We start from the raw sequence: 26,753 nt of genomic DNA, 5'->3' as shown, positions 1-26,753 counted from the left end.
TAAATGTGTAATTGCTCTATTGATTTAACTTTTGAATTCAAACTCAGTTTTCATATTTGTCAACACTGAAGATTAGTGTTCTTATGCTTCTTCCTATGCTTCTATTTTTCCATTTGGTCTGAGATTCCTTTACTTAATCAGATAAGACCATCTGAACTGTGAGGGAAGAAAGCTCCTATAATAACCTAGCTGATGTCTATTACTGCCACTCCCTTTCATGCATGCTCTCTCTGGTATTAGTGTGGGCACTTGGGAGTAGCTCATCCTCATCTGTCCCAGCTATTCAAAAGAAACTTTGTAGATAGTCCTAGATTTGTGTCACTTGATTGGGGGTTGTCTAGCTTGTTATTTTCTGCAAGGGTACCTTGTCTTCATAATCTTTGTGTCTCACTGTCAATTCTCAGTATTTTGAAACCTTGAGCTTTGCCATTGCACAGTTTTTTCTCTCTCATCTTCACTGCAAATTCCCACTTGTCAAGTTTTAAAAAGTCTTAGTTTTAATTCCTCTACTGCAATGTAGCCTTTGAGCTTCTTTGTGAGCTTCTTTGTTTCTCTACTGGGCCACCTCCTAGTTGTAGTCATCTACCATATCTTACAGTGCAGGATTATTTTTCCTCTGAACTCTCCTTATTCCTGTTCTAGCATTCTAGTTTGAGCATAAGACAAATCAGTTTTTCTATGCCCTTTCTATGTGGTTGTTTTCATTTGTTAAATGCTTTGCACTTCCATGCACGTTGTTCTGCTGCTTCCAGAAGCTCAGCAAGAATTCACAGCTCTACAAGAAATGTTATTGCTTTCCACTGCCCTTTTCTCATGCAGAGGTGCTACAGCTCATAGTGTTGCTGATAAAATATTCAAAACAGCATGGAATGTTATTAAATGCACAGAACACAAGCAGTTCGTGTTATCTGCTGGAATAGAGTTCAGGCTTCTGTGCTTAGTGCCAGTTTAATCCTTACAGGTTCAGACTTCATCTTTTGCTAAACTTTTTCTTTTGTCTGTATCTGACAAAAGTGTTACAAATATTGTGATGGTTTCTCAGAGCCAGAAGCTGAATTTCCATGAAGCTGGGTCTTAGTGGAGTTATTTTAAGAAGTGCTTTTGTTGTTTGGCTTCTCTCTCCACAGTGGATTTCTGGGAGGATATACAGGCCTTTCACACAAGCAGAAGAAAAACTATGTTAAATCCAAGCCTAGAATACATGCTGTTCTAGGGCTGTACAAACACTTGCCACAACTTTTTAGCTCTAGGGAAGTGGGATGTATTTTGCAAGAGTGAAAATAAATGAAGACCAAAGTAAAATACTACTTTTAGTTTCCTAAGAAAACAGGAGAATTAGGCAAGGACAAGATATAGTAAGATTATAAAATATTGTGTCATAGTGAGGTTATAGAATAATGATATAAATCATTACACTGGAACAGTTACAAGCCATATCTTTCTTAACATGTAGGGCTGGAATGCATTCTTGGTAAAAAATAAGCAGCAGCAGCAGCACTGTAGGTGACTAATCTCACTATGAACTGCAGCTCTGAGTTAACTATAACTTCTACTATACAGCTGCTCCCTTGACTTACACAGGTGCTTTATAACCTGAAAACATATGTTCCTCACTATTTTGAGGATAATGGCAGTGTTGTGAAACACCTTCTCCTCTTTTTGCAGCAGTCAGTGTCACTAACAAGACCAAACTTTGCAGATTCAAGTACTTCTGCCAGCAGACCTGATACTAAGATGGTGCTTTTTCTTTCCATCCCATCTGTTTCAGTGGCAGCTTCTTCTTCCTTATCCCAATTATACGAAGCCCTTACAGCTTCCTAATCTCCATATCTTCTGTTCTGCTGTCAAAACAATATGCTAAGGAGCCATATCTGCACTAGACTGGTGTAGGACTGCATTTTTCACAAGGCTTGGGTCGGGTGGCTTGGTGGCAATAACTGGAGTGCAAGCAGAATTTACATCCTAAATGTGTAGATAGAATCGACCTACTGAGGCTCCTGACTCTCCTGCCTACACTGTTAATTCCATTGCAGAAAGCCATTAGAGACTGCAGTGAAAACCTGATGCTTACTCACCCCAGAGCAGTGGTAATTAAACGGGTGTGTTTGTGTACGTGTACACGCTAATCTTGAGCCTGGTACCTGATGATAACCAGGATTTTGTAATTGTTTTCTCTAAGGGAAGTCAGGTCTTGAAACCTGATTCAGTTTTCTGTTAAATAATTTTCAATTATTGTGTACTTGGAAATATATTTCTCCCCAAATTCTGAACCAAATCCACTTTAAATTGTAACAATACCATATTAGTACTTAGTGACATGAATTGCTAATTTGGAAGAGGGACGTGAAGGGTTATTAAGCTACAGTATTCACTAAAGAAGATTATTTTTATTTCTTTCTAGGGGTCTTTATTCCAGCAGACAGGTGACCGTGGAGGAAATGCATCACTTGCTTGGAAACGTGTAAAGGGATGCAAAACAAATGGTCACAGTGGAGTGGAGCAAAAGACAATCATTCTACTATCAACTGGTTGGTATCTTCCTTTCCTAGGCAGAGGGGGTGGAGGGGGCTGTGTCAAAGAGAACAGAGACTCCAAAACTGTCCAGACATAGCTCCTTGTGAACAGCTCTAGGAGAGGTTAAGCATGGTGAATAAAGTGCACTTTTTCTCCTTCCCCTCCCTCTTTAGACATAGCAAGTAAACTTCTAGGGCAGTCGATGGATGAGAGTGGACTCCCCCAACTCACGAGTTACGACTGCGAAGTAAATGCTCCCATACAGGGCAACAGAAACCTGCTACAGGGGGAAGAACTGCTCAGAGCTCTGGATCAAGTTAACTGAGCTTTCACAAAACTTGCTCCTTTTTTGGACACTGGTGAATCATCACCTAAAGCAGTCTATTTATATTTTCTATATCTGATTTTAGAAGCCTGGCTACAGTACTGCACTAATTCAGTTAGTTCAGTTTTGATCCCCTTTCTACTTATTTTGACAGTCTTTTTAATATGTTCTTTATGTAACAATAACTCAAACTCTAGTGCATTTTTATAATTCTTTGGTACATACACTTTTAAGTCCATTACATTTAAAACACACTTGCAATAGCAGCTTTGAAATATGCACCTGATGAAAAAAAAATATTTATTTTTTGGCTGGGGAGTTGGTCACCAAAACTTATCATTAGTAAAATGTCAACACAGGAAAAACTGGCAATACTTCCATCCTGCTTTTCATAGGTAGTTGGAAGACTTGTGCTCTCTTACTCTTTATGTTCAAGTAAGTTTTTTATGTTAATAGTTTTTATAAGAAACAACAATGCTTTGCAGCGGTGCATTGTAGCCACAATCGCACAATATATTTTCTTAAAAAATACCAGCAGTTCCTCATGCAATATATTCTGCATTTATAAAAACTAGTTTTTAAGAAGAATCTTTTGTTTGCCTATGAAGACATGTTTAAACCTGGATTATGTCATTATTTTAGTCACGTTGTAATATAAATTGTTCTCAAATGCTGTCTTATGCTTTTGACTTCAGTGGGTGTGGTTAGTCAAAGGAAAGGCTTTATCTGGAAAGGGCTAGCAGCATTTTCTTTGGATACGTTCTCAATTTAGAGAAAGTTTGATGTTCTTAAAGTAGTCACTTTGCCAGCTTAAAAAAAAAATCCCTGCCTGTAGTTGTTGAAGTTAATGCTAATATTGTGTATGATCTTAAATCTAAATGTTCAGCTTACCCTGTGTGGTATAGGTGATATTTCAAGCAGATTGTAAAACATCTTGCATTGTTAGCAAACTTTTATCTAGTACATCATTGAGTTGCTCAATATTTTGATGTTTTGGTTTTATGCACCTTGTTGCTATTAACATCCATATGTTTTCATGTAGATTTCAATAACTTGAATATATTTAGAAGCCTTTTTATTTAGAAATATATAGTTGTCACAAACATCTTATTTTCCTATATGTACTGTACAAAACCTTCATTCACTCATTCTTTTTGCTCTTTGTGGTTGGATCTAACACTAACTGTATTGTTTTCTTACATCAATAAACTATATGTGGACCAGGCCCCCTTGGGGAGTGTGTTATCTGAGAGAAATGAGATAATTTATATTTTTGTTAGTGGTTATTGTTCATCCGTGTTCCCTTTTTAACTTAGAGTTGATTGGAAACTACTGCTTCCTTATTTTGATTGTAACATCTCTGCATTAATTCTTTGAGCCTGTTCAGTCCTGAAGTCTCCCAGACAGTGTTGTACCACTCGCCAAAGACGTTACACTTCTCAACCTGTAATCACAGCAGTGAGCAAACCTGGCAGCAAGGAGGCAGCATCTTTGTCTTACTTTAGAGCAGAAAGAATTCACCTTTGTGAACAGCTTAAAGGCTTGTCTCTGGAAGCTTTATCAAGGTAACACAGGAAAGCAGGAAAAGGTAAAATTCACAGCAGTGATTGATCTGAGATGGATTTCTATCACAAAATTCCATGATTAAAAAATTAAGCTGATACTTGATGAAACTTGTTCCACATTTTTGTGCTGTTGACCCAGTGACTTTCCTCATTTTGCTATCATAAAGCACAGTGCTACTGGTAACCCTGTGTTGGTCAGGATATTCTGTGCATTCTCCAAACTATTTTTACAAAACTTATTCAATATAAGTAATCAGCCGTGGAGTGTCACAGGAGTTACTTTGGTTTTATGTTGTAAACTTTCTGGTTTCGTTGCACTGTTTTGAAATTAATGTCATTGTACGTAAGCATAACCTATTCTCTAAACTCACTGTTCCACTGAAAGGAGCACTTTCCAAACTGCCACAAGTCTATGAAACTAAAAGGACACTACTAACAAAAGATGATAAGGCACTGGCAGCAGAAGATAGTTGCACACTTGATAAAGTTTTGAGTAGAGGCTGCACAGAGAGGAGAAGGTAGGGGCAGTCAGCTGCAGCTGAAGCTTCATGCAGAGAACATTTTCACTAGTGAACATTTTAAATGCATTTTTAATGGCTAAAAGCAGCAGAGCTCCTCTCTGCCTGCTGTGTCTGGGCTGGCATTCTTTCTATGGCTTTTCTTCCTCTGTCAGCAGTTAGGAGGTTTAAATAGTGAAGTTGGGTTAAGCCCCTGCTGTTCAGGGCATCCCTCCTGCTTTAGCCCTGCATGGATTGATGTGGTGCCTCTGTGACAGTCTTGCAGGCAGGTGAAAAGTGCAGCTGGGTTCTGCTTTTGAACTGCCCCACCAAACTTTGAGCTGGCTTGGGCTGGGTTATCCCTTTGCACTTCCAAGAGACAGGTCAGAGGTGTTATGCTGATCTCTTGGCTGTGTTTTGGAGGAGCCTGACCTGTTTGGATCTGTCAGGTCCTCTTCGGTGCACTAAGAGGGCAGAAGGTTTTCAAAATAAAATCTCTGTTAAAAAGAGAAGGAAGACTGAAGTGCCCCATATAATTTATGGTCATGAGCCCACTGGAGTCAGAGAATGGCTTGGGTTGGAAGGGACTTTAAAGATCATCTTGTTCCCACACCCCTGTCATGGGCATTCCATGAGATCAGATTGCTCAGAGCCCCATCCACCCTGTCCTTGATCATCTCTGATCTTAGTGACAGCAGCTGTGGATTTAACTGAGCCATGTTTCATCTAAAAATCTCAATTCTAACATTTTTACTATGCATAATAACAACATTTAGTATGCATAATAATAATATTTTGATTACTATGATGAACTGCTGTAGCTGTATTGGTTTACTGGAGGGGAAAAATAACCTAACAAAATCCCCCCAAGCCTCCTAAAGACACTGAACAAGGCACAGAAAAAGAGCAGTAATTGCTCTGGCCTTGTAAGAGCTTTGCTAAGTGCAGATGGCAGTTTGCAAAACCTAGTTCACCTTTCAGTTGCTTTTTTTAAAAATTTGTTTTACTAAGGTTCCCCCCCCACCCCCGTAAAGTTTTTGCTTTTGGTCTCTTTAGACTCCAGGAACACAGAGTCTGATGCTGGAGCTAATTTGGAGTAAAAGCTTCTAGAATAAATAGCTTTCTAAGTGTTTTCTTAGTGTTCTTCTTGCATGCTTTTTTTACAGCTTGCTGCCTTTTTAAAACGTTGAGACACCATATTAGAAATGATGAGGAAATTAATGTCTGTGAGGGTGGTGAGACACTGGCACAGGTTTCCCAGATCAGCTGTGGAGAACCCAGCCATGGAAGTGTCCAAGGCCAGGTTGGATGGGGCTTGGAGCAACCTGGGATAGTGAAAGGTGTCCCTGCCCATGGCAGGAGTTTGGAACTAGGCAGGTTTTAAGGTCCCTTCCCACCCAAATAATTCTGTGATTTATTCTTTGTTGTAAAGAAGAAAGTGTGGGTAAATACAGTATTTTCTCCTGTATATAGAACATGCTAATTATGTGAAAATGGTAAACTGAGGAGAAGAACAGAGTTACTTTCTACTTTCCAAGTTTTCCTGACTAGAGCAGTAGTCAAGCCAGGCTTTCTTCAGGGCATAGTACAATTACTGTTCTTACATACAGATTTTATTGATGTTTTAATCATCAACAGTGATGGTTTGTTAAAAGGTAAAGGAATTTTTAAAGTAGTATTTACGACGACGTAATTCCTTCCTTTACCTGAAAGTAGTTAAAATAAACTACAGCTGTTAACTCCACAGAAATCACTTAAATAGGGTGTGCAGTAACTTATCTTGGGTGTAAGATATGAGTAAATGAAGGTAGCCTCAAGTCCAAAGTACCTCTTGCTAACATACCTTCCTCCCACCTAGTGAGACTGGCTTGGACTTTGGTGACCTTTAAAAACCTTTGGGTGAAATGGAAACAACTTACCTGAGAAACAACACTTAATAGTATCTGTGTTCACACATTCAACTCTCCCAAAGTAATTACTGAATTAAAGAATCACAGATTAGGGCACAAAAGAACCATTTCCACTTAACACTGATGAGGGTTTTAAGGACTTCAAAGCTTAGTTTGGATGGAATGATCAGCTCTGCTTCCAATGAAATACAACTGTTGGGTCAGGTAATTCTGATGATTACAGGTTAAACTACTGCATATTTAATAGTAATGTTTCATTACTTAAAGAGCTGTTTAATGAAACAGCTAAGCACTGGCAGCTAAAGGCAGTGTCTGTTGGCAAGTGTTCTCCCCTGTTCACTGCTGAGTGAACCTTTCCTGGCAGTGTGGTGGGATCTGGGAGCATCCTGCCCCTGTCAGCCAGGCTGGCCAGGCCCCAGGTCAGCCATCTGTCCCCTTCCCCCTGCTGCCCTGCTCCTGACCTGAGCACACATCTCACTCCAATCTCACTGCACTAAGGCACGTTGCTCAAACTGTAACTGTCCAGCATGAAAAGAAACACTCACAGGCCACCAGGACTATGTAGGAAGTCCATTTTCATAGGAATTCCACATGAGTTGGGTATCCAGCCTTCATTAAAAATACCATTATGACTTAACTCCCTGAAAAGCTCCATTCTGGAGGACTGTGATTTTTGATCCAAATTCTAGAATTGAATTATCATTTTCCTTCTGCTTCCCTGTTTACCTTGAGCAAGTTACCAAAAAGTTCAAGAGTTTGCTGCTGGATTTATACAGTAGAGTAGATTTTGTGAATAATAGCAGTATTCTCTCATGAAGAAGTGGTATATTTTAATGGAATTCTTTTTTGGAACCAAGTACAACGTATTGCAATTGATATTTCTCTTGAAACATTTTGACGTACTTGTGACTGTATTTCTTTTTGATTGTGTATCAGTATAAAATTCAATAAAAGAGAGGGTTTGTTTCTAATTTGTGACATCTGTGATCTTTCTGTCCATCCCTTTTCTCCTTTGTAATAGGCAGAGGTGACTTTAAAGTGAACTAAACCACTGTGCAGAGTTACAAACTCCTTGCAGGTTTGAGACTTTACTGCCCGCTGTCAGAAACTAGGGCATCAAGCAGACATGGTCACAGTCCCCAAAAACATACATTTTCTACTAAATATAATATAAATAGATAATATTTATATATAAGCTGAATCCTATTCACATGTGGTTATCCCACCTGAGTTAAGCAGAGTGTGAACAAAAGAGGTCAAACATTCAATTTAACAAGTCAAATACGAGGATGGAGTACCTTTTCCTGGAGGAAGCCAAAGAGAGAGCAACAGCTACAGAGCCAGAGGGACAGAGGACGTTTATGGAGCCTCTTTGATTAATTGCACCAGGAATGCCCTTAGTAACAAAACACAAACTCGTCTGAATCCATGGCCATGTCCCCAGGTGATTTCAGTTGCTGTCAGTACACACAAATAGCTCAAGAACCTGTGACTCCTGCTGTCCCCTTAAATCAATGCCACTTACTTCTGCACAGATTAAAAAGCTTTTGCAAAATCTGTGCTTGCTGGGAAGTCTGAAAGCAGGAGGCATGCACCAGTAGAGCATGATCCTGTTACTAGCAATAGGTTTGTAGATACTGAAGGTGGAATAAGCTATTTAATAAAACATATTCATGATTTATTTTCATATTTTCAACCTGAACATGTGTTCTAATGCAACCATATCAAGTATTAAAAAAAAAATTGTTTTGTGCCACATGCATCTGGAAAACCCCATTATTTATATCAGTGCAGGATGGCTTTTAAATTGCAACTTATAAACTAGGAATTGATAGAGCAAATAGGATTTTATCCTTTTGTTTAGCAGTTGAATATGAAGAAGATGCAGTAACCAGCACACTCTTCCTTACATCATCTAATTATTTATTACTTTTTTTTAGTTTGAAGGCCTTAATTGTTCTAAAATGTATTAATGAATAATTTGAAGGAGCATTGAAAACACAGGTGATGAAGAAGAGTATTAATTAGTCTAAAAATTGATACTGTTTTTAATTTTATATACCACACCAGAGAAATTGTATGAAGAGACCCTGTTACTTGGTTTTATTCTTCTGCATTTTAATTCTTTACATTGTACCCAAACTTCCTGCAAGGGAAGACTTAGAGCACATTCACATGGGCACAACAGCCTCATCCTCACTACATCTTGCATCATGCAGCCCCATCTGCCTTAGGGGGAAAAAAAAATCCATATAGTGTTCCTTGAAACATCATCCCTGAGAAATCACCCCACTCACTGCATGTTTAAAAAACAAAAATCAGAAAACACACTCTGAGCTTCACAAATCACTCCAGAGCCAGGCTCCTCTGCTCCTATTAAATTAAGGGATGACTCCTGTAACTAAACAGGGCTTGGTTTGAGCTGTATGTAATGGTGAGCTTGCTCCATGATGTGTCACCCTTGACTTGTGCTTTGAATCCTTAAATCCATTGCAGGGGGGTAGTACATTATATCTGTTTTCCTAGCAGGGTTGGCATTCTGTTCCAAAATCAGTACAATCTGTTGAAGTCAGGGTCACGTACTGGATGAACAGGGTCACTGCTCTACATCTCTAAAAATTAATCTAAATGATAGATGAAAGTGTCTTTTCAAAAAAAGAGAAAAAATGCAAACCAAACCCTGGCAGGTGCAGCTCTCCTGCTAAATCCTGTACAGTTCATATGCAACAGCTCTGGAAACATCTCTGTTCCTATAGTCAATGACATTGGCAACCAGTGGTGCTCAAAGGCAACTGCTGTTCAGCCGATGGTAAATCACCTCCTAATGAAGGCTCCTAAAGGTTGGGAGAGAACCTTTTGGGAAATACAATAAATATGGAAAGATGCTTGCATGCCTGGAGCACTGTGGGAGCTCCTGACATTGACAGCTTGATGCGCCTGGCTGTAAGGAGCGACCTTTGGATCAATTAGTTGATGCTATTGGTGAACTGGAGAACATCACGGTACCGTAGCCGGCAGAATTCAACACTCATTTCGCAGTGCATGATTATTTGAGAAAGCAAAATATGAATTCTTTACCCGGTCGCTGGGAAAACTCCTGCAGATTTAAACATCCCAAAGACACCACACAAGGCTCCATCCCAAACCCATACTTGCCCTACACGCTGTAGGGGTAGCGTGGCTTCCCCTGCGCAGGGGGGATCCCGCACCTGCCGAGCCCCGCATCCCGTGGGAGCACAGGCACCCGGCCGCTCTCCCGCCCGGCCCGGGAGCGCTCCCGGCGCAGGTGCCGCTGTCCAGCCGCGCTCCCACAATCCGCAGCCAAGCCCCGACCGCAGCGGCGATCACCGCAACACCGCCTTGAAACCTGAGCCCCGTCCTCAAACCCTCTGGAGACCCGCCCGAGGGGCTGCGGAGCCTCCCGGGCATCAGAAGCGGCTTCCCCAGGACACTGCCCGCCCTGCCCCGAGCGGTGCCCGGTGCCGCGGGTCCGTACTCACCGCGGTGCGGGGTTCTCCGACGCCGGCGCTGGTCCCGGCAGCCGCCTCGGTGGCCGCTGGCCCCTCTCTGTACGTGCGGCCGGGGAGCCCCCGCCGCCCGCTCCGCGCCGCCGGCGAGGCCGCACCCACCCACCCTACGTGCGGCTCGGCAGCCGCGGCCCCCTCCCCGCCCGCCCCGCTGCCCCGGCCGCCTACGTGTGGCCGTGCATGCGGGGAGCGGGCGGCACGGCACGATGTGACACGGCAGGGCAGGGAAGGGCAGGGCATCCCGCCGCTCGGGGGGGGCGGCAGCCGGCTTATCCCTGCGTGCCCGCTCGCCCAGAGGGCAACGGGGCTCCCGCAGCCGTCGGGGTTTTCGGACAGCCAGGGGAGCAGCGGGGACCGGCGCAGGGGGCCGGCAGCGGCCCTTCACCGGAGCGTGGCGGTGTGTCACGTCCCCACGGCAGCGCGCTCGGGGGCCGTGACCCGGAGGGCTCGGGAGCAGCGGTTCCCCCGCGGGAAGGGCGCCCGCGCCGCGCGGCCGTGGGGACGTGACACATCTCTGTTCGCGCCTGTGGGGACTGGGGCGGGGATGTGAAGCCCCGCGCCTCGAGAGCGTCCCCGGGATCTCTGGGCTGTGGTAGAGCGGCGCCGGCCCCGCCGCTGCTCATCCCGCCCGAAGCCGCTCATCCCCGCGGGCTGCGCCCCGGGATCACCCAGGGATGCGCTGCTCGGAGAGGCATTTTGCCCGTGGACCGGGCTCGCCTTCCACGGCGAGGGAGAGCGCGACAGCGCCCAGGGTGGGCAGAGCGAGCGCCCGTCACTGACGGGGTCTCGCCACACACAGCGGCACCGGGGCCGCACCGCGGCGGGAGCGCAGCGGGTCGGGACAGCTCCGCTCCCTCATGGGCAGCATGGGCAGCTCCTCCCGGCACCGGGGCCGCACCGCGGCGGGAGCGCAGCGGGTCGGGACAGCTCTGCTCCCTCACAGGCAGCCCGGGCGGCTCCTCCCGGTACCGGGGATGGGACAGCCCCGCTCCCTCACGGACAGCCCGGGCAGCTCCTCCCGGGCCCGCCCGACACGGGCCGTGCGCAGGCGCCGCGCCGCTGCTGTGGTGCGGGAGCGCATGCGCGGAGCGGCCGCGGGGTGAGCGCGGAGCCGGCGCGATGAGCGCCGTGCCGGGGCTGAAGGAGGACTGCGAGGAGCTGCTCGGAGCCTTCCAGCAGGCAGACACCGTCCGCTTCGAGCGCTTCGCCGAGCTGTGGAGGGAGCGCCGCTTCCACACCATCTTCTAGTGAGTGAGTGAGGGAGGGAGGGGATGGCGGAGATGGCTCCCGGCCGCCCCTCAGGCCGAGCCGCGCCTGCCCCTCGCCTTCTCCCTATCCTGCCCCTCACCAGCCCCGCAGCCCCCGGTGCTGTTCCCCCCCGGGGTAGTCCAGCCTTTAAGGAGGTGTGGGTGAGCCGTGTGCCCCCTCAGTCCTGGCTCGGGGAGAGGGTTGCCTGGCTGGCCTCTAAAGAAAGTGGAGCATCGGTCACTCTGTAATGATGGAAGAGAGTTTTAAATTCAGGGTATTTCGTGCATTAGGAATGTGTGTGGTTTGAGCGCTGGCTCCACGGGGAGCTTGGTGCAATCCTCGGGAGATTTAAAAGTGTGATCGCTGGGCGTGCATGTTTGACTGAACCATAGAATATCCTGAGTTGGAAGGAGCCCACACGGATCATGGATCCGTGCCCTGCACAGGTCACCCCAAGGGTCGTAGCCTGTGCTGAGAATCTTGTCCAGACTCTTCTTGAACTCTGCCAGTTGTGATTTTTGGGGTCGTCTGCAGGGCCAGTAGCTGGACTCAGTGATCCTTGTGGGTCCCTTGTAGCTGAGGACATTCAGTGATTCTCTATTTTTAAAACATCTAAAGCTTGTTTCTACATTATGAATTTTATGAATTTTCCTAAAGCCTGCAGTTTTATATTTACCTGTTTTAACATGCTGCTTTTTTTTTTTTTTTTTTTTTGTTTATTTGCTTTAGTGGTAGAATGAGAGCTTTGGAGAGGAATAAGATCACAAAGAAGACTCTAGATGTGGCCCAGCAGTACTTCTTTCCCCCCTACTCCTTCCAGATCCGAGTTGGTGCTCTGTACCTTCTGTATGGGCTCTATAATGCCCAGCTTTGTCAGCCAAAACAAAAGGTAATTGTTCCTGAAGTTTTATTCTGAGGAGATACTAAGCATAAGATATGTGGTACACTGCTCTCTGCTTTGTCATCATAAATGGTTAGGGCATTTCCTCTCGCTTTCTCAAAATAAAAATACTTAAAGCCAGATTGGAAGCTACTGGAAAATGCAGGGACAGAGAATGTGTTCATCAGCTGCAGGGTGAACCCCATTACAGCCTGAGTTACTCTTCAGAATTCCAACAGAATGGAGACTGGATTATTTCCACTTCCTGTTAACTAGAAAAGGAATTCATAAATAGGTTGAGAGCATGAATGACACCCTCCTTGCTGCTTTTAGGGTAGGAGAGCAATATCTGAAGGAATTACAAACTCAGTGCAAGGAGAAGTGGCTTGCTTAGGAACTTTGTGATATATGTTGGGTGCAAGTGCAAAATTGAGTCCAAACTCTTCAAATAACTGAATTTGGAGTAGTCTGCAGTGATGCCAGGATGGCTCATATTTTGACCTCAGAGGAATCAGTAACTTTTTATGAAGATGAATTTAGGCAATTTTAAAGCCACTGCTGGATACAGCTGTAAGGGGGGACAGGACTTATCCAGAAAGTTAAGCAGAGAGCAAGTGAAGTGGGCAGAGTGGAGAAAGGAAGAAATAAGGGAAAGAGAACATTTATGAGCATTTCAGTGGCAGCACAACCTGGTATGAGTATTGTTTCCTAATCACTAGTGAAGGGGAATGTCCCAGGTGCAGACTGTTTTAAACACACTTCAGAATGTGAAGAATGAATGTTTTCAAATGTCAGAAAGAACTTGTGTTCCATGTCACAGTCAAAGAAAGTGACATAATAATGATCTTAGGAGCATAAAATTATGATAGCAGTAACAGATGTTATAGTGGGATCCTTTCTGCAGCTCTGGACATGCAGGTGTTGTCTGCACTCAGATCACAGTAGACTGTAGACCACAGTAGTCAGCTCAGTTAATTTTATGGTTGAAATCTTGGTTTAACACTATGTAACTCTTGTGTTGCAGATCAGAATTGCACTCAAGCATTGGCCTGAAATCCAGAAATTTCAGCTGGATCTGCTTGATGCCCAGCACTATGATGCAGTCTATATCTTCAGGAGACTGCGACTTGCCAGAGCCTTCCATTTCACAGCAATGCCAAAGCTAGTGAGTTACTACATTGATGACTTACATTTTTAAACAAAATACCCTCATCTTTCAATGCCTGACAGTTCAACAGCACTCATGGTCAGCTCAGCCTTGAGGCCAGTTAAAATGCAATATTTGTGGCTTTACAGAGGTAGGTGATGAAGAGCTTAGAGGATGTTTGAATGCTTCTCACCTGAAAATAGTTTAGTTTTTCAGTCTCTGATGTTCCTAATGGATTTGAGATGTCTTACCAGTTGGGGAAATTAGTCAATTAGTCAATGCTAATTGATTAAATTCTTAACTAGACAATAATTTGTGAAAAGTGCTGCCTCTGAGCATGTGATAGCAAAGCTGTTGTTTTATGTGGTTTTATGCCTTTCAGTATCTTCCATCTCCTCATTGATGGATATGCAGTAGGAATTCTTAAGATGAGGTGTCTTTTAAAATTTTCTTTTATGTTACAAACATTTCCTCTTGTTTTAGCTGACCTACAGAACTAAGAAGAAGATTGAGAAAAATTATTTTAAAGAAGAATTTAAGGACCCAAGCAATAGAGTAAACAGCCTCATCACTAATGATGTATTGGAGGTACAGTAACCTTTAAAATACAGATTAATCAATGGGGTTTGCTTTGTTTTAATTTCTCTGCTGTCCAAGAGCTGTAACTTCTCTAATCAGCAGTCTTGTCCTTTTGTGGAATGCAGACTCAGGTAATTTTACCAGACACTCAGAATTGTGGCATTTAGTTTGGAAGAATTGTGGTACCTTTTTCAATACTGAAATATGCTTTAATGTTCTGTGGTTTTGCCTCAGTAGGATGTAAAAGGGTGTAAATGGTTAATTGTCACTTAGAGAAAAATGGAAAAGGGGGGAAGCATGTTTGTTTTGATATATCTGCAGGTTGCAGCTGGAGATTGATACTTGTGATAATATGAATTTACTTATCTGCAATACTTCTTCTCCCACCTTTATTTCTCCTTTCAAACATTGGGGTTTTTATTATATGAAAATGTTTTTGATTTTTATTATATGATGCATTTGATAAAAACCTGAGCAATGAGGTAAAAGTTCTTATATAAAGCAGGTAAAGGTTCTTATATCACTCAGTGGTAGAACTTTTTTTACAGCTTTTTCATTCAAATGTGTATCAGTAAGGTTGACTGCAGTGGTACAGAAATCCGTGAAGTAAAATATTTCCTCCAAAGAGATGAAAATGCACCACAGTATCAGAATCACAGTGGTCCTGAGTCACCTTCTTAGTTAACATAATATAACATACTCTTTCTTCTTTAGCTTATTTAGTGTGTCAGTTCTGGTTAGCAGGATTCCTTGGCTCTAAAACTCAAATAATCTAACCACAATCAGTTTCTAACATTCCTCCTGGTCCAATGGTCTCCTTAAAATGGTTTCTATAACCCTGGGTTTGTACATTGAGGACCAATATTGCTTTACTGCTGGAATCTTTTTTATTTTTTCCTGAAAGACACTTTTTTAAAAAATTAATTTCAGGAACTGATGAATATTCACGACCACTACCAGAAAATGAAGTGTGTCATTTCAGCTGACAAATCCCAGCCAGACAAGGCCCTGAGCTTGATAAAAGATGACTTTGTGGTTAATCTCAAAGACATAACCTTGGAACATCAGGAATGGCAGCAGAACAGAATGGTAGGTACTACCAACCACTGTGCTGTGGGGCCTTAGCAGGTTGGGTGAAGATGGAAGAGCTGGATTTCTTGGTGTGATTACATCTCAGACTGAAGGAGAAGGAACTATGACACTGAAGGCTTTCAGTGTGTGAAACCTGAGGCAGGGATGTGGTATGGAAGAAAGGACTTGTGGCTTGTCTTGCCTCTGGGATACCACAAGTGACTGCTGAGAGGGAAGCCCTGAAGGTCTGACCTCATTAAATACCTCTGTAACACATTCCTGGATCAAAGAAAGGCCACAGTGTAAGGGAGATGTAGAAAATGGGCACATGTGTAAATACTTGTCTTGTTTTTTACACTTCTTGGATTTTAGCTGTGTTGTTTATCACAGATGTTTAAAGAAAAACACTCTTCTTCCCCACAGAAATTACTCCGAAATGCTAAAGTAGTTCCTGAAGCAGAAGACAAAAAGAAAGAGGAGACTTTGCTAAAATCAGAGGTAAAGAAACTTTGCTGCGTTGCACAGGCCAGATCTGTTCATTTTTTGACTTCATATCTCATGCTAAGCAGTGCACATCAAAGTTTGATAGTGTCAGAATAAAGTCCAAGGACAGCTGGTGGTGCTGGTTGCTTGGTTTTGTTTTTAACTCTCATTGTTTTCTTTTGAGCTGTGAGCATTCACTGCTGTGACTGCTTAGATGATCACCATGAAAAGTCTCTCTCAGGTGAGGAGGGAAAAGAGCTGGGTTTTCTTGGCCAAACTCCTTTACACTTCCTCCTGGAGTTTCAGCTTAAGGCAATATTCATTTTTTTATGCTATAAAATTGTCTTATGTTGTACATATCTGCTTTGAATTTGGGTAAGATGTTAAGTTTCAAATTTGAATTTTCTCCTCCTGGGCTTTCTTACAGTGAAAGCAACCAAAATTATGCTCTGTCTTTTTAATGATTTTTTTTTCCTTGAAGTACCATTTTGGTGGCATGGAAATTCTGTAGAACTAATGATAGAGTTACAGCTGTAGTGAGCTATTGCTCAAGTGGTTGCCTGATGCAATATTTCAGTACTGCTAGAATAGAATAAGAATATTTTCTGACTGGACTCTTGTTTCTTTACAGGGTTCTGAAAGAGCAAATGCCCTGGCAAGAATCAAATACAAGTCTTATTCTGCAGTTGTTGAGGTCAGTATGAAAATTGATAATGGGAAATGTCTTTATTTTTCAAGAACAGTTTTAAGTACCAGTTTAATGTAAATGTTGGGTCAAAAAGGAATGAGTTAAAACTGCACTCTGTAATTCAGTTTTTGAATTATTTAGTTTTCCTAACACAATAGGGAAACCCAAAGCTCTTATTCTTGTTAGATTTATGGAACAGTGCAGATAAGGCCTGTGCTTGGGGGATTTTCCTTTACAGGGTATCTTTTAATATCTACTCTCTGTTTGGAATTTTAAGAATGAAAATACATGAGAGTTTAATTGGTCAGATTCTTTATATCTTAGATATTGGAATCTTGGAACATGCCTGTGAAAATGGGACTTGGGAGTTTAAAGTCAATTGCAAGTTCTTGAAAACATCATTTCAGTAGCTTCTCCCTTAAAAGAGTATTGTTGGTTTGTCTTTTTCTTAGAAGTCCTATGAGAAACTTCTCACCTTTCTCTATTTATTAAAATCTCATATCGAAAAATGTGTCATTGAATGAAACACAGCTCTGGATTTTCAAACAGTCCAGACTTGTGAATGTGCAGTGATGTTTTCTAGGCACTTAAGCAAAGTATGATGGTCAGGAGGCTTTACAGAGCAGCAGATTTTGGAAGTGTTTCTTTTGTGTAGGGGGATGCAGCATGGCATGGCTTGGTAGTAACAGAGAATGGATTGGGAATGAATGAATGTTTCATGATTTGCATTTTAATTTATGCACCCATTAAATCATAGAAGGGCATTGTCCTGTTAAAACTGAAGAACAGCAACTAGTGAGGGTCCTCACTAGTTCCCCTCTATCTCTTTCCCCTTCTATCCCTTTTCCACCCTGACATCAAGTTGATGCTTTGGTCCCTGCTGGTTTGTCCAGTGACCCACAGCAAGATCTGGCTGTTCAAGTTCAGCTTTCTTTGTGTCATTCAGGTTTCCAGGTCCAGGAGACATCGGCAAGTGCAGTTGGAATCCTCTGAATCAGGGCCCAGTTGTGGGAAGTCTCCAGGTCGAAGTAAAAAAGCCAGCAGGACACCACAGCCAGCAAGGAGAAGTTCTTCAGAAGTTAGAGGTACTTCTCTATTGAATCCATGAACCTGGGGAGCTTGCAAAATTTATTCATTGCTTTGCTAGCTGGGTTAAATTTTGCTGTTATCACTGAGAAATTACTTTTCCTGAGGAAATTCTCTTTCTGATATCCAACTCTTCAGCTGATAGAAGTTGCTCTGCTGTCTAAATCTTTTCTTTACTCCTTATTTGTTACAGGTTAAATGAAACTAAACAGCAAAATGGTTTTGAGTTTTCCCGACTCTTTGAGTTTTCCCGACTCTTTGAGTTTTCCCGACTCTTTGAGTTTTCCCGACTCTTTGAGTTTTCCCGACTCTTTGAGTTTTCCTGACTCTTTGAATTGTTTTTATTTTGAAGATGGGAATTTAATTTCAAAGTTCCAAACTCAGTTTTCAGACTTGCTTAGCCTCTGCTAGGGAAAAAAAGTTAGTGAGGAAATGAATCCCTCTTCAGAGATGAGCATTAGGCAGTGTTGCCTTTGCTTGACTTTAAAAGAGTAGATGAAGTGTTTTGGACCAGTAAGGGCATTGTGAGTTATTGAACTGAGTTGGTGATTAATTTGCTTTAAATTGATAGTGTTAATTACTTGTTATTGAAGGTTTCTTAGTGAGCCATATGGAAGGTACTGTGAAAAGTAGGTTTGTCTGCACCATTTGACAGCATCTTAGGAGAGCAGCAGTGAACAATGTTTTAACTGCTGGATGAGGGATGCAGAAGCAAAAAAAAGCTGACAGTTTTTCCTTAAAATCTGTGTGCAGGTGAAATGCAAGTGGCAGAGGAAACTGTAACTCCGCATATTGGGATGCCAGTAATCATAGAAGAGGACTCAGAGGAAGGAGGTACAATGATTGCAATTCCAGCAAACTAGTAACTTGTTTTTTAATATCCCTTTAATATTTGGATCATGTCTTGCTGCCTTGCAAAAGCCAGGTTTGGTTTTAGCCTGCAAATTGTTGCATGAAAATTGAAACCTTGAAGTGCCACCACAAAGTCCCCAGAGTAAATTTTTTCTGCGTAGATTTCATCATAATGTGTTGAAAGTTAAAACTGGTCCAGTTTAAAGGAGGCTCATTCTTCTGTAATACAAGTTTGTCTTGAGGAGTTCCATGGTGTAGAGAAAAGTGATTTTTTTGGTCAGTCACCCACTTACAGAAGTGTTCTGGTAACTCTGTGAACTTTGGAGAGAAGAGCCCTTGCTGCCCTCACCTTTGCTGAGGGGAGAAAAGGTTCCTCTCTAGCCTTACTTTGAGCTGGGCAGTGTTTCATGGATTGAGCTCCAGCACATCCTCTGCTGTGCTGGAAGTTATCTGACATTGTCAGGGGAGGACTCTGGGAACTGCAGCAGGGGAGTGAATGGCTTTGCTGTCACTCAGGTTACTGGAAATAATGTGATTTGAATTGGGAAGCAGTAGTAAAGCAGAATGCTCAAAGCTGACAGTGGAGTTGCTCTGCAGAAGCATCAGTGTTGGATGATACTGAGCTGCTCTGCAACTCAGAAGCTTCAGGGTCTGCTCTCAGCTGCTTGAGAACATGGCACAGTATAAAAAACCTTCTGTAGTAAATTACTATCCAAAATTCTATGTAATGGAAGGATATGTAGTACAAGGGATATTTAATATAATCTAATACATTTAAATATATTAAAATACATTTTTAGTGACATTGTATATTTATATTTGCTGTTTTTAGAAGCAAAGGAACATCCCACAGTACTGAAATGAGATTACATTCTCTGGTCACTTTTATTTGTAGACAGTGGGAATTCATTCAGTTTTAAATGGTCAGATTGAAGGTGCCATGGAGCATTTAATATTGTTCTTTGTTTACTTTCCCTTCACTTGTTCACTTGTGGTGGATAAAAAGTTTCTTTCTAAATTAGGAATATTCTCCCATTTCTCAGAATTTTCCAGTAAATTCTGAAGCATAAAAAATACTCATAAGCATTCTCTTCAGATATTTTGTGAGTTTTCCATTTGTCAAATTCACAGCAAAATCTGAAAGGTGTTGGTGAGGAGCAGAAAGCTTTTAAGATGAAATAAGTTTTGAAGTACAATATTCATCAATGGAATTTCAGTTGATAATTTGAATGACAGTGTGCTCTAGAATCCAGAAAGATTTTTTTTCATATTTGAAAATCATGTGGAGAGGGACTGGGAGGGGATCTTAAGAGCTTATCTAGTTAATCTCCTGTGCTGGATAGAATTCATTCTGCTTGAACAACTCCCATGTGGGAAGATGGATTTAAAAGCTTTTAAAAAACCCTTTCTCTTTATTTTCTTTCAGAAGTATCTCTCCCCAAGAGGAGAAAACGACGTTAGAGGATCCAGCTGGAGAAGCACTAATGTTAATTTTAATGACAAAATGAAAATGTCAGAGGTAATACCAAGTGCTTGTTGTGGATACCTTTGAACATAAAAGAAGTGTCTGGGACCAGAAGCACAGATGATGCTGGAAGGGATGCTGGTAGTGACTGGGATACTTCAGCTGTCTTGTGGAGCCTTTATTCACCTGGTGAACGCTTTTTGTGGGAGACTGAAGTTGCTGTGTCCTGACTGAGCTGGAAAGAGAAGGCTCAGAGAATATTTACCCATGTAAGACATGTCTATAATCCTTTATCTCTGAACATAAGGGTTATTGACTGTTGAAAATTAGTGCAATAAATTATTTTTCACGCTTGACTTGCTCCATTTTATGGTGTGTAAACTTCACTGCTTGTCATGGTTTGATGCCACACATGTGGAAATGAACTTGCTGATAAGCTTTTTGTTGTGCCCTGTCTCCAGGAGATCTGGAGTGACTGTGTATTAAAATGGAAGGAGGTAAAGGGTGTTCATTAATTCTGCAGATAACCCTAAACTGTACAAGGGCAGGACTGGAATTCAAAATGATCTTTATAAATTGGAGGGGAGTGAAAGAAGTGAGTGCAGAAATAAACATGGATCTCAGCACCGAGAACAAGCACAGCATGGGGAAATATTTGCTTGGCAACAGTGCAGCAGAAGAAGCAAATGGACTGAGAATCATCACCTGGAATGTCTCTAAACACTAAAACCAGTAGAATTTGTGTCACTCAACCTTGGAAGGCTGTAGCCTTAAATATCCCCATCTGACCACAACAGTTTAAAGAGGAATGTGGAGTTACTCTCCTTGGAATTTCTCCAGTTGATCACAGCTGTTCTTTCAAGAAAGGCAAAGGAGTTAAGTATCCTTTTCTACAAGAAGAAATATAAATTAGAATTTTGAAATATTTTGAATGCAAAAAGAACCTAATTTGAATGAATTCGTTTGGTAGTATGACTGTCAAAAGGCCAGATGAATTGAAGTGCTCTTACCTAGAAGAAAAAACATTTAAATGGAGATAAAAATGGTTTTACTATCAAAGGTTTCCATATTAAATGTGTTGGTTGGCAAGGAGGAATGGGCCAAAATGAGGCTGGACACTGGAAAAGCTGATGATGAAGTGCCAGAGTTGCACTCAACCTTGTTAATGAGAAAAGAGGAAACACTTTGTAATAAAGCTAAACCTTACTGTACTGTAAACTGAACAGTGAAGTACTCAGTTAAATAACCAAAGTCTTGACAATCTAATCCAAAAGTCATTATTAGCCCAGATCTAATTATTATAGAAAAAGAATACTTCTACACAGAGTATAAACCCCTATAGCAGTAACAACACAGTTAAAGTAATCATACATACATTTAGTTTCTACTCTTTTTTTCTGGTTTATCATTCACTCTTCCTCTTTGGCCTGAGGTTGGGCTAAGGCTGTGGATGGCTCAAATGTGGTCTTAAAAGGACTCATCTATGGCTATGAATGTTTTGGAGGTATCATTTCTGTAAGGTTTACACACTTTGGTTTTATTTGGGTTTTCTGACAGGGACAATGCCTGTGCTTTTCTGTTACCTGCACAAACCCTGCCTCTGTGCATTTCTTCTACTTTTTGATGAGCAGGTACAAAAAAAACCCAAAACAGATGAGGCCTCAAAGGGAAGCTTAATCAGCCTAGCTTTGCTCAGTAACATGTTTAAGGAACATATTTAATACTGTTCCCTGCAGTGGCACTTTTTCATAACATGACCATCTAATTTGCCTCTCCTTATACCTTTGAGCCCTCCCAAGAACTGAGTAAGGGGTGGAATTTGTCACAATTTTTGATACTCAGTGACATGAGTCCTCTCTGCACTCCTCTGCAAATGATGTACAAAGCATGCAAAGGCTTGGCTAGGCACAAGGGTGGGTGCATTCAACTATCAAGAAATTGTTTTCATATTGTAATCATGAAAACAAATGTTCTGTAATTTGTTTATAAAATTACATAGATGGAAAATGGAAGTCATGATTAAGAATAAACTTAGAACTGCTGACTATATGCATGGTGATGTTTCAAAACAGTAATCCTGAGAATTTAGAGGCAGCTGTAAGCAGAGATTCACAACGGCGGTGTAATCTTTAAAAGAAAAAATCCCTTGCTGCAGTCTGATGGGCAATTACAGGCTTTGAAAAACAGGACAGGGACTTCCTAAAATGCTTCATTGAAGCAAGCAGCTGTCATTAAAAAAAACCCTTCAACGATAATTCTGGAAATCCAAATAGTAATAGTAGTAGTAGTAGACTTTCTGAGATCTAAATTCTCTCCTGGTTGTAGTCTCAGCTATGCAGTGGTTAAAGTCTGCAAGGAAATTTAATCTCTGTGATGCCAGCCTAACTTCCAGCTGTGCTGGTGGATAGGAGTGAGGCCATCTGACAGTGTGTATTTGGATGTTGTTACAGTTTTCAGAAATAAATTGAATAAATGTGTTTTGGCTGCAGCTTCTCTGAGGTAGATGCACAACTGTTCATCCAAAAATAATCACAATTTCTTTGGCAAAGGTGAAAGATCCTCTTAGTGGAGGCTGGAGCCAGTGCTCAGTGATTGCAAGGATAATGTGGGTGATGAAAAACAAAACACAACTAAAACACCAGGAGGTGACATCAGTTTACAGAATCACAGAATCAATTATCTTGGAGAAAACCTCTGGCATCACCGAGTCCAACTTTTGACTGATCAGAGCATGGCCCTGAGTACAATGTCCAGTCTTTTATTGAATACCTGGAAGCTGTTTAAGTGAAAGTATACAATATATTTTTTATTCTTCTTATTAAAGCAACCAACAAGATCTAATTAAATCAAAGTAAGTGCAAAAGACTGGACAAATGAAGCTCAAATACCAGCTCAGGAATGCTCCTGTAAGCAGCTGTGCTCAACCTGGAGGTTTTTGCAGCCTTCAAACTGAAGTTGAAATAGCAATATGGGAGTGATGTGAAAAAATTCCAAATGCCATGGGTGACAGTGGAGATCTCTGTGGGTACAGCTTAGTGTCAATGTGGGTATCACCTCCAGAATAACTGGAGAATCCTACAGTAAAAGGGATTTTGCTGTTTGTTATAAGGCCAGATTGTTTTCTGCGAAATTCTCTTATTAAGTGAATTTGTGTTGCTCACAATTGCACATCTCTACTGTAGTGAGCACAGAGAAAAATTAATTCATCACCATCTGCATAAAGACAAGTTACAAAGCTGGAGAGACTGTTCCATTCATTCTAAAACCTTTCTTTTTCAGACTAAAATCAAAAGCAGTCTGTTTTCTTTTTGTTGTTGGTTTTGTTTTCTATTTTTTTTTTTTTTTTTTTTTTTAGGATTCTAAAGGTAGACCTGATCCTAAAGGACTAAAAGATACTTCAAGGTTTATTCTGGTGTTATACTTAAATATCTTATGTAACTGGACTCTATGCAGAGTGTTTGTATTCTCTCATCCCATGAGCCCTGCAGAGCAGGTTTCTTCAAATGACACTGGTATTTTATCCCTTCTTGTCTGGAATGTTTCATTCTGAAGCTCATTCTGCATCTGGAGTTGCCTGTTTAGATTTTACAAAGCTTGCTAAGTGGCTTCCTCAGCCCATTTTCATCTTGGTCCTCAAATCTGGGCACATGATTAAGCCAGATAATGGAATATTTCCCTCCTCCATGTGCAGCCCAACGTTTGGAAATGGAACTCCTGGAATTTATCAGCTACAAGGAATTTAAAAATGTGCTGAGCTCTGTGTTTCTCCTAGCACTTAGAGTTGTAGAAGATCCTGAGATGGATGGGACCTACAAAAAAAATAGAAGTCCAACTCCTGGCCCAGCCTGGGCCATCCCAGGAGTCACACCCTGTGCCTGAAAGCCTCGTCCAAATGCTGAACTCTGTCAGCCTTGGTGACCAGAGCCCTGGGGAGCCTGTTCAGTGCCTGAGCACCCTTTGGAGGAAAAACCTTTTCCTGATATCCAACCTAAACCTCCCCTGACACAGCCTCAGGTCATTCCCTCAGGTCCTGTCACTGGGCACCAGAGAAGAATCAGTGCCTGCCCCTCTCTTGCCCTCAAGGGGAAGTTGTAGACTGTGATAAACTCTCCCCTCAGTCTCCTCCAAGCTGAGCAGACCAAGTGACTTCAGCTGCTCTTGTGTGGTTTCACCTCTGGGCCTTTCACCATCATCATAGCCCCGGGTCACTCTCTATGCTGTGACACAGTTTGGCTGTAAGAGAAACCATCAAAGGAACATTACCTTTCAGCCAACAGACACCAAACTGCTTCCTCTTTAGTCACAGCAATGTAAATCTGGGAAATATGGGAAATGAGGCAGGACAGAAGAAGACATAACCCTCAGCTGCTAAGGCTTCTTGGAGATGGGGAGTAGCTTGCTTTTTTGTTATTAAAAAAATGGGTTTTGAAAGGTGAGGTAGCAATTAAACCCGAGAGACAGGCTCGGTGCACCGTGCTGAGCAGGTGATTCTGACACGGGGCCGGAGTTGTCACTGTCCATCCCGCTGTATCCACACGTGCTGCCAGCCGCTCAGCCCAGTCCTGAGCACCATGAACAGCCACGGCACGGCATTTTGGGAGGCGCAGCCAAGCCCCCCGGCCGCATTTTGGGGTGAAATGTGGCAGAGCCCCGTTTCCCGGTGCCGCCCCGGCGGAGGCAGCGCCGCTCCCTCCCGCAGCCCCGCGGGACCCGCGGCCGCGCCCGGCTCCCCCCGCTGCCCGCGCCGGGCGGGGATGAACCGAGCGGGGCCGAACCGGCGCGCACCCTCCGCGCTGCCTCCCGCGGGCTCCGCTCCGCGCCCAGCCGGGCCCGGCCATGGCCACGGACGGTGAGTGCGGGCGGGCGGTGCCCGGTGCTGGCCCGGGATGCGGGGAGCGCGATGCTGATGGGAGAGGGAGCGGGATGGTGATGGGAGCACGACGCTGCGGGATGCGGGATGCTGCGGGAGTGGGAGTGGGATGCTGCGGGGAGTGGGATGCTGCGGGGAGGGGGATGCTGCGGGGAGGAGGATGCTGATGGAAGCGGGATCCTGCGGGATGTGGGATGCTGATGGAAGCGGGATGCTGATGGAAGCGGGATGCTGCGGGATGCAGGATGCTGCGGGATGCAGGATGCTGACGGGAGAGGGATGCTGGCGGGAGAGGGGTGCTGCGGGATGCAGGATGCTGATGGAAGCGGGGCACTGAGGGATGCTGACGGACCCGGGAGGGGGAAGCCGGGCCCAGCTCCAGTGGCCCTGCCCCTGGGACGGTGAGGAGCCTCCGCCGTGGGGCCCGGCGGGGTGGCAGAGGAGGGTCGGGGGTCGCTGTCCCCTCCCCGGGCCGGCTGCGGGCGGTGCCCCTCGGCCGCTGCCCGGCGCGGGTCTCACAGCGAGCGGGGCCGGGCTGTACCGCCCGTGTGTTTCCTGCCGAAAGGGTTCCTGTGCACAGACACCAATTCCAGGGAGAATAAAGGAACAGGAAAGCTGGCTTTTGAGATAATGACGAAGAACAGGTGTTCTTGTAATCATAGGGGACTTGTCTATGTCTGGGAGCCTGGGGGTTGTTGGGTTTTCTTACCACAGCATAATAGAAATGATTTGAGGGAGGATTTTTGAGTGATGAGGGTGTTGTTTTGATTGATGGTGTTGTTGACCCACCCTGGCTCAGCTCATGGTTGTGACAGTGGTGCTGCTGCCAGGTATTTCCCTTAATATTTCAGATCACATCCCTGGTGAGTTGCTGAACCTGAACTGCTGCTGTTAGACACAGCCCTGGCAGTCTCCTCCTGATTTACTATAAAAATGACAACTCCAATGCTTCCTGAAGATTGCTGGGTTGATTTTGCTACATCTTTTGCCAGCTTTGGGGAAAATAATCACGTGAGCCTTTAAGAGATGCCAGAATGACATACAGCAGTGTGCAAGCTCTCAGGAAAAAAATCCTATGCTTGATCTTTTTATTAAAAAGATTGGACTTAATCAGGAGTGGCATTTCTCTCCCCCTTTTGCCATTTGGTGATGTTCCTTTGTGTTTGCTGTTCCTCATTTTCTTTCGAGGCTGTGTCCCTAAGGAAGGGTCATCCCAGGCAAGGCCCAGGCTGATGGGTGGAGTTGTGGATTTTCCACAGCATGGAGCCATTTGGTGCTTCAGCGTGGCCTTAGCAGAATTAGGAACTAACCTGGTTTGTTTAGAGTAGTATTAGTACACTTTTGCAGAGTCTGTCCTTCCATGAGTTAGATTTTATAGCAGAGATCCACGTCTGACAGTTGACTCCTCACCTGTTTGAAAATTGCTAAATGTTTTGGTTGAGAAATAATAACCTGAAATGAAAAAAACTGGAGGGAAGCCTGAAGTTAAAATGAATAAATTGGCATTCCTTGGACTCGGTTTACTTGTATTAAATTCCACTTAGATTTAAACTATGTTTTTTATTGAAGTGGGAAAATCTGTATTGTTCTGTTTGGCTTTATATCCAACCTCAGGAGATGCCAGCCTCTCCTGTACTTGTATGGAGCAGTGGCACCATCAGCAGGACCAGGGATTGTCTTGTCTGGGGAGCTCTGGGAGGAGAGCAAGGGCATCCTGAGGGCTCAGGTAGTGCCCACTTCTGTCCTTGTGTCAGAGTTGTTCCTCTGAGAAAGGCAGAAAGAGCCAGAAAGTCTCTCTCCCTCTGTGATTCTGGGCTGCCAGAAAAGGTGGCAGTGATGACTTGAGGTGATCAGAGATCCATTTTACAGCTGTCTGCTCTGGTTTAATTGCTGAATAATTCATTGTTCCTGCTGGCTCAAGGATCAGAAGTGAAGGAAGTTTGGTTTTCACTATGGCTTCAGCTCAACTGGAAATGAGTTTAGCTTGGACACAGTTCAGGTCAGTGCCAAACAGAGCTGTGGATCATTTGACTCCATTTCTAATGC

At 43.2% G+C, this 26,753-nt stretch overlaps 3 protein-coding genes and 1 long non-coding RNA gene across 15 annotated transcripts in view; 3 read left to right on the top strand and 1 right to left on the bottom strand.

The window, feature by feature from the left end:
* Positions 1–7,782, top strand: part of HIF1A (hypoxia inducible factor 1 subunit alpha) — a 35,451-nt gene extending 27,669 nt beyond the window's left edge. The window contains exons 13-14 of one of the 2 annotated variants that reach the window (XR_013182906.1): positions 2,402–2,528; positions 2,688–2,827. Coding sequence is in view for 1 of the 2 variants with exons in the window: in XM_054634708.2 (XP_054490683.2) it covers positions 2,402–2,528; positions 2,688–2,839 (279 nt within the window). In the remaining variant the exon portion in view is untranslated. Of the gene's footprint in view, positions 1–2,401; positions 2,529–2,687 lie in introns of both variants that reach the window. The other variant, XM_054634708.2, reaches the window with a different exon arrangement.
* The window catches only part of LOC143694425 (uncharacterized), a 63,123-nt gene extending 52,683 nt beyond the window's left edge, over positions 1–10,440 (bottom strand). Inside the window, exon 1 of the long non-coding RNA XR_013182907.1 lies at positions 10,312–10,440. This is a non-coding gene — a long non-coding RNA (uncharacterized LOC143694425). The remainder of the gene's footprint in view (positions 1–10,311) is intronic.
* A 950-nt stretch (positions 10,441–11,390) lies between these two features.
* On the top strand, positions 11,391–20,193 carry SNAPC1 (small nuclear RNA activating complex polypeptide 1). Its single transcript, XM_054635034.2, has 10 exons — positions 11,391–11,585; positions 12,316–12,475; positions 13,491–13,631; positions 14,097–14,201; positions 15,123–15,281; positions 15,687–15,761; positions 16,378–16,440; positions 17,381–17,519; positions 18,274–18,354; positions 19,799–20,193. The coding sequence occupies exons 1-10, from the start codon at positions 11,458–11,460 to the stop codon at positions 19,831–19,833; spliced, it is 1,086 nt and encodes a 361-aa protein (XP_054491009.2). The 5' UTR covers positions 11,391–11,457; the 3' UTR covers positions 19,834–20,193.
* Positions 20,194–24,485: 4,292 nt separating this feature from the next.
* Positions 24,486–26,753, top strand: part of SYT16 (synaptotagmin 16) — a 115,970-nt gene continuing 113,702 nt past the window's right edge. For 8 of the 11 annotated variants that reach the window (XM_077180811.1, XM_077180810.1, XM_077180809.1 and 5 more), the window contains exon 1: positions 24,486–24,686. The gene's annotated coding sequence lies outside the window, so the exon portion shown is untranslated. Of the gene's footprint in view, positions 24,687–24,906; positions 25,109–26,166; positions 26,707–26,753 lie in introns of those variants that run through there. The other 3 variants (XM_077180807.1, XM_077180806.1, XM_077180804.1) reach the window with 3 other exon arrangements.

The sequence above is a fragment of the Agelaius phoeniceus genome, chromosome 6 (assembly GCF_051311805.1).
Source record: "Agelaius phoeniceus isolate bAgePho1 chromosome 6, bAgePho1.hap1, whole genome shotgun sequence".
Taxonomy (NCBI): Eukaryota; Metazoa; Chordata; class Aves; order Passeriformes; family Icteridae; genus Agelaius; species Agelaius phoeniceus.
Note: the sequence above shows the minus strand (reverse complement) of the source record. Positions and strands in the feature narration are given on the sequence as shown.

Coding starts and splice junctions, on each gene's coding strand:
- SNAPC1 (XM_054635034.2), top strand. CDS start 11,458: ATGAGCGCCGTGCCGGGGCTGAAGGAGGACTGCGAGGAGCTGCTCGGA. Junction 11,586..12,315: donor CGCTTCCACACCATCTTCTA/GTGAGTGAGTGA, acceptor TATTTGCTTTAG/TGGTAGAATGAGAGCTTTGG. Junction 15,762..16,377: donor AGACTTTGCTAAAATCAGAG/GTAAAGAAACTT, acceptor GTTTCTTTACAG/GGTTCTGAAAGAGCAAATGC.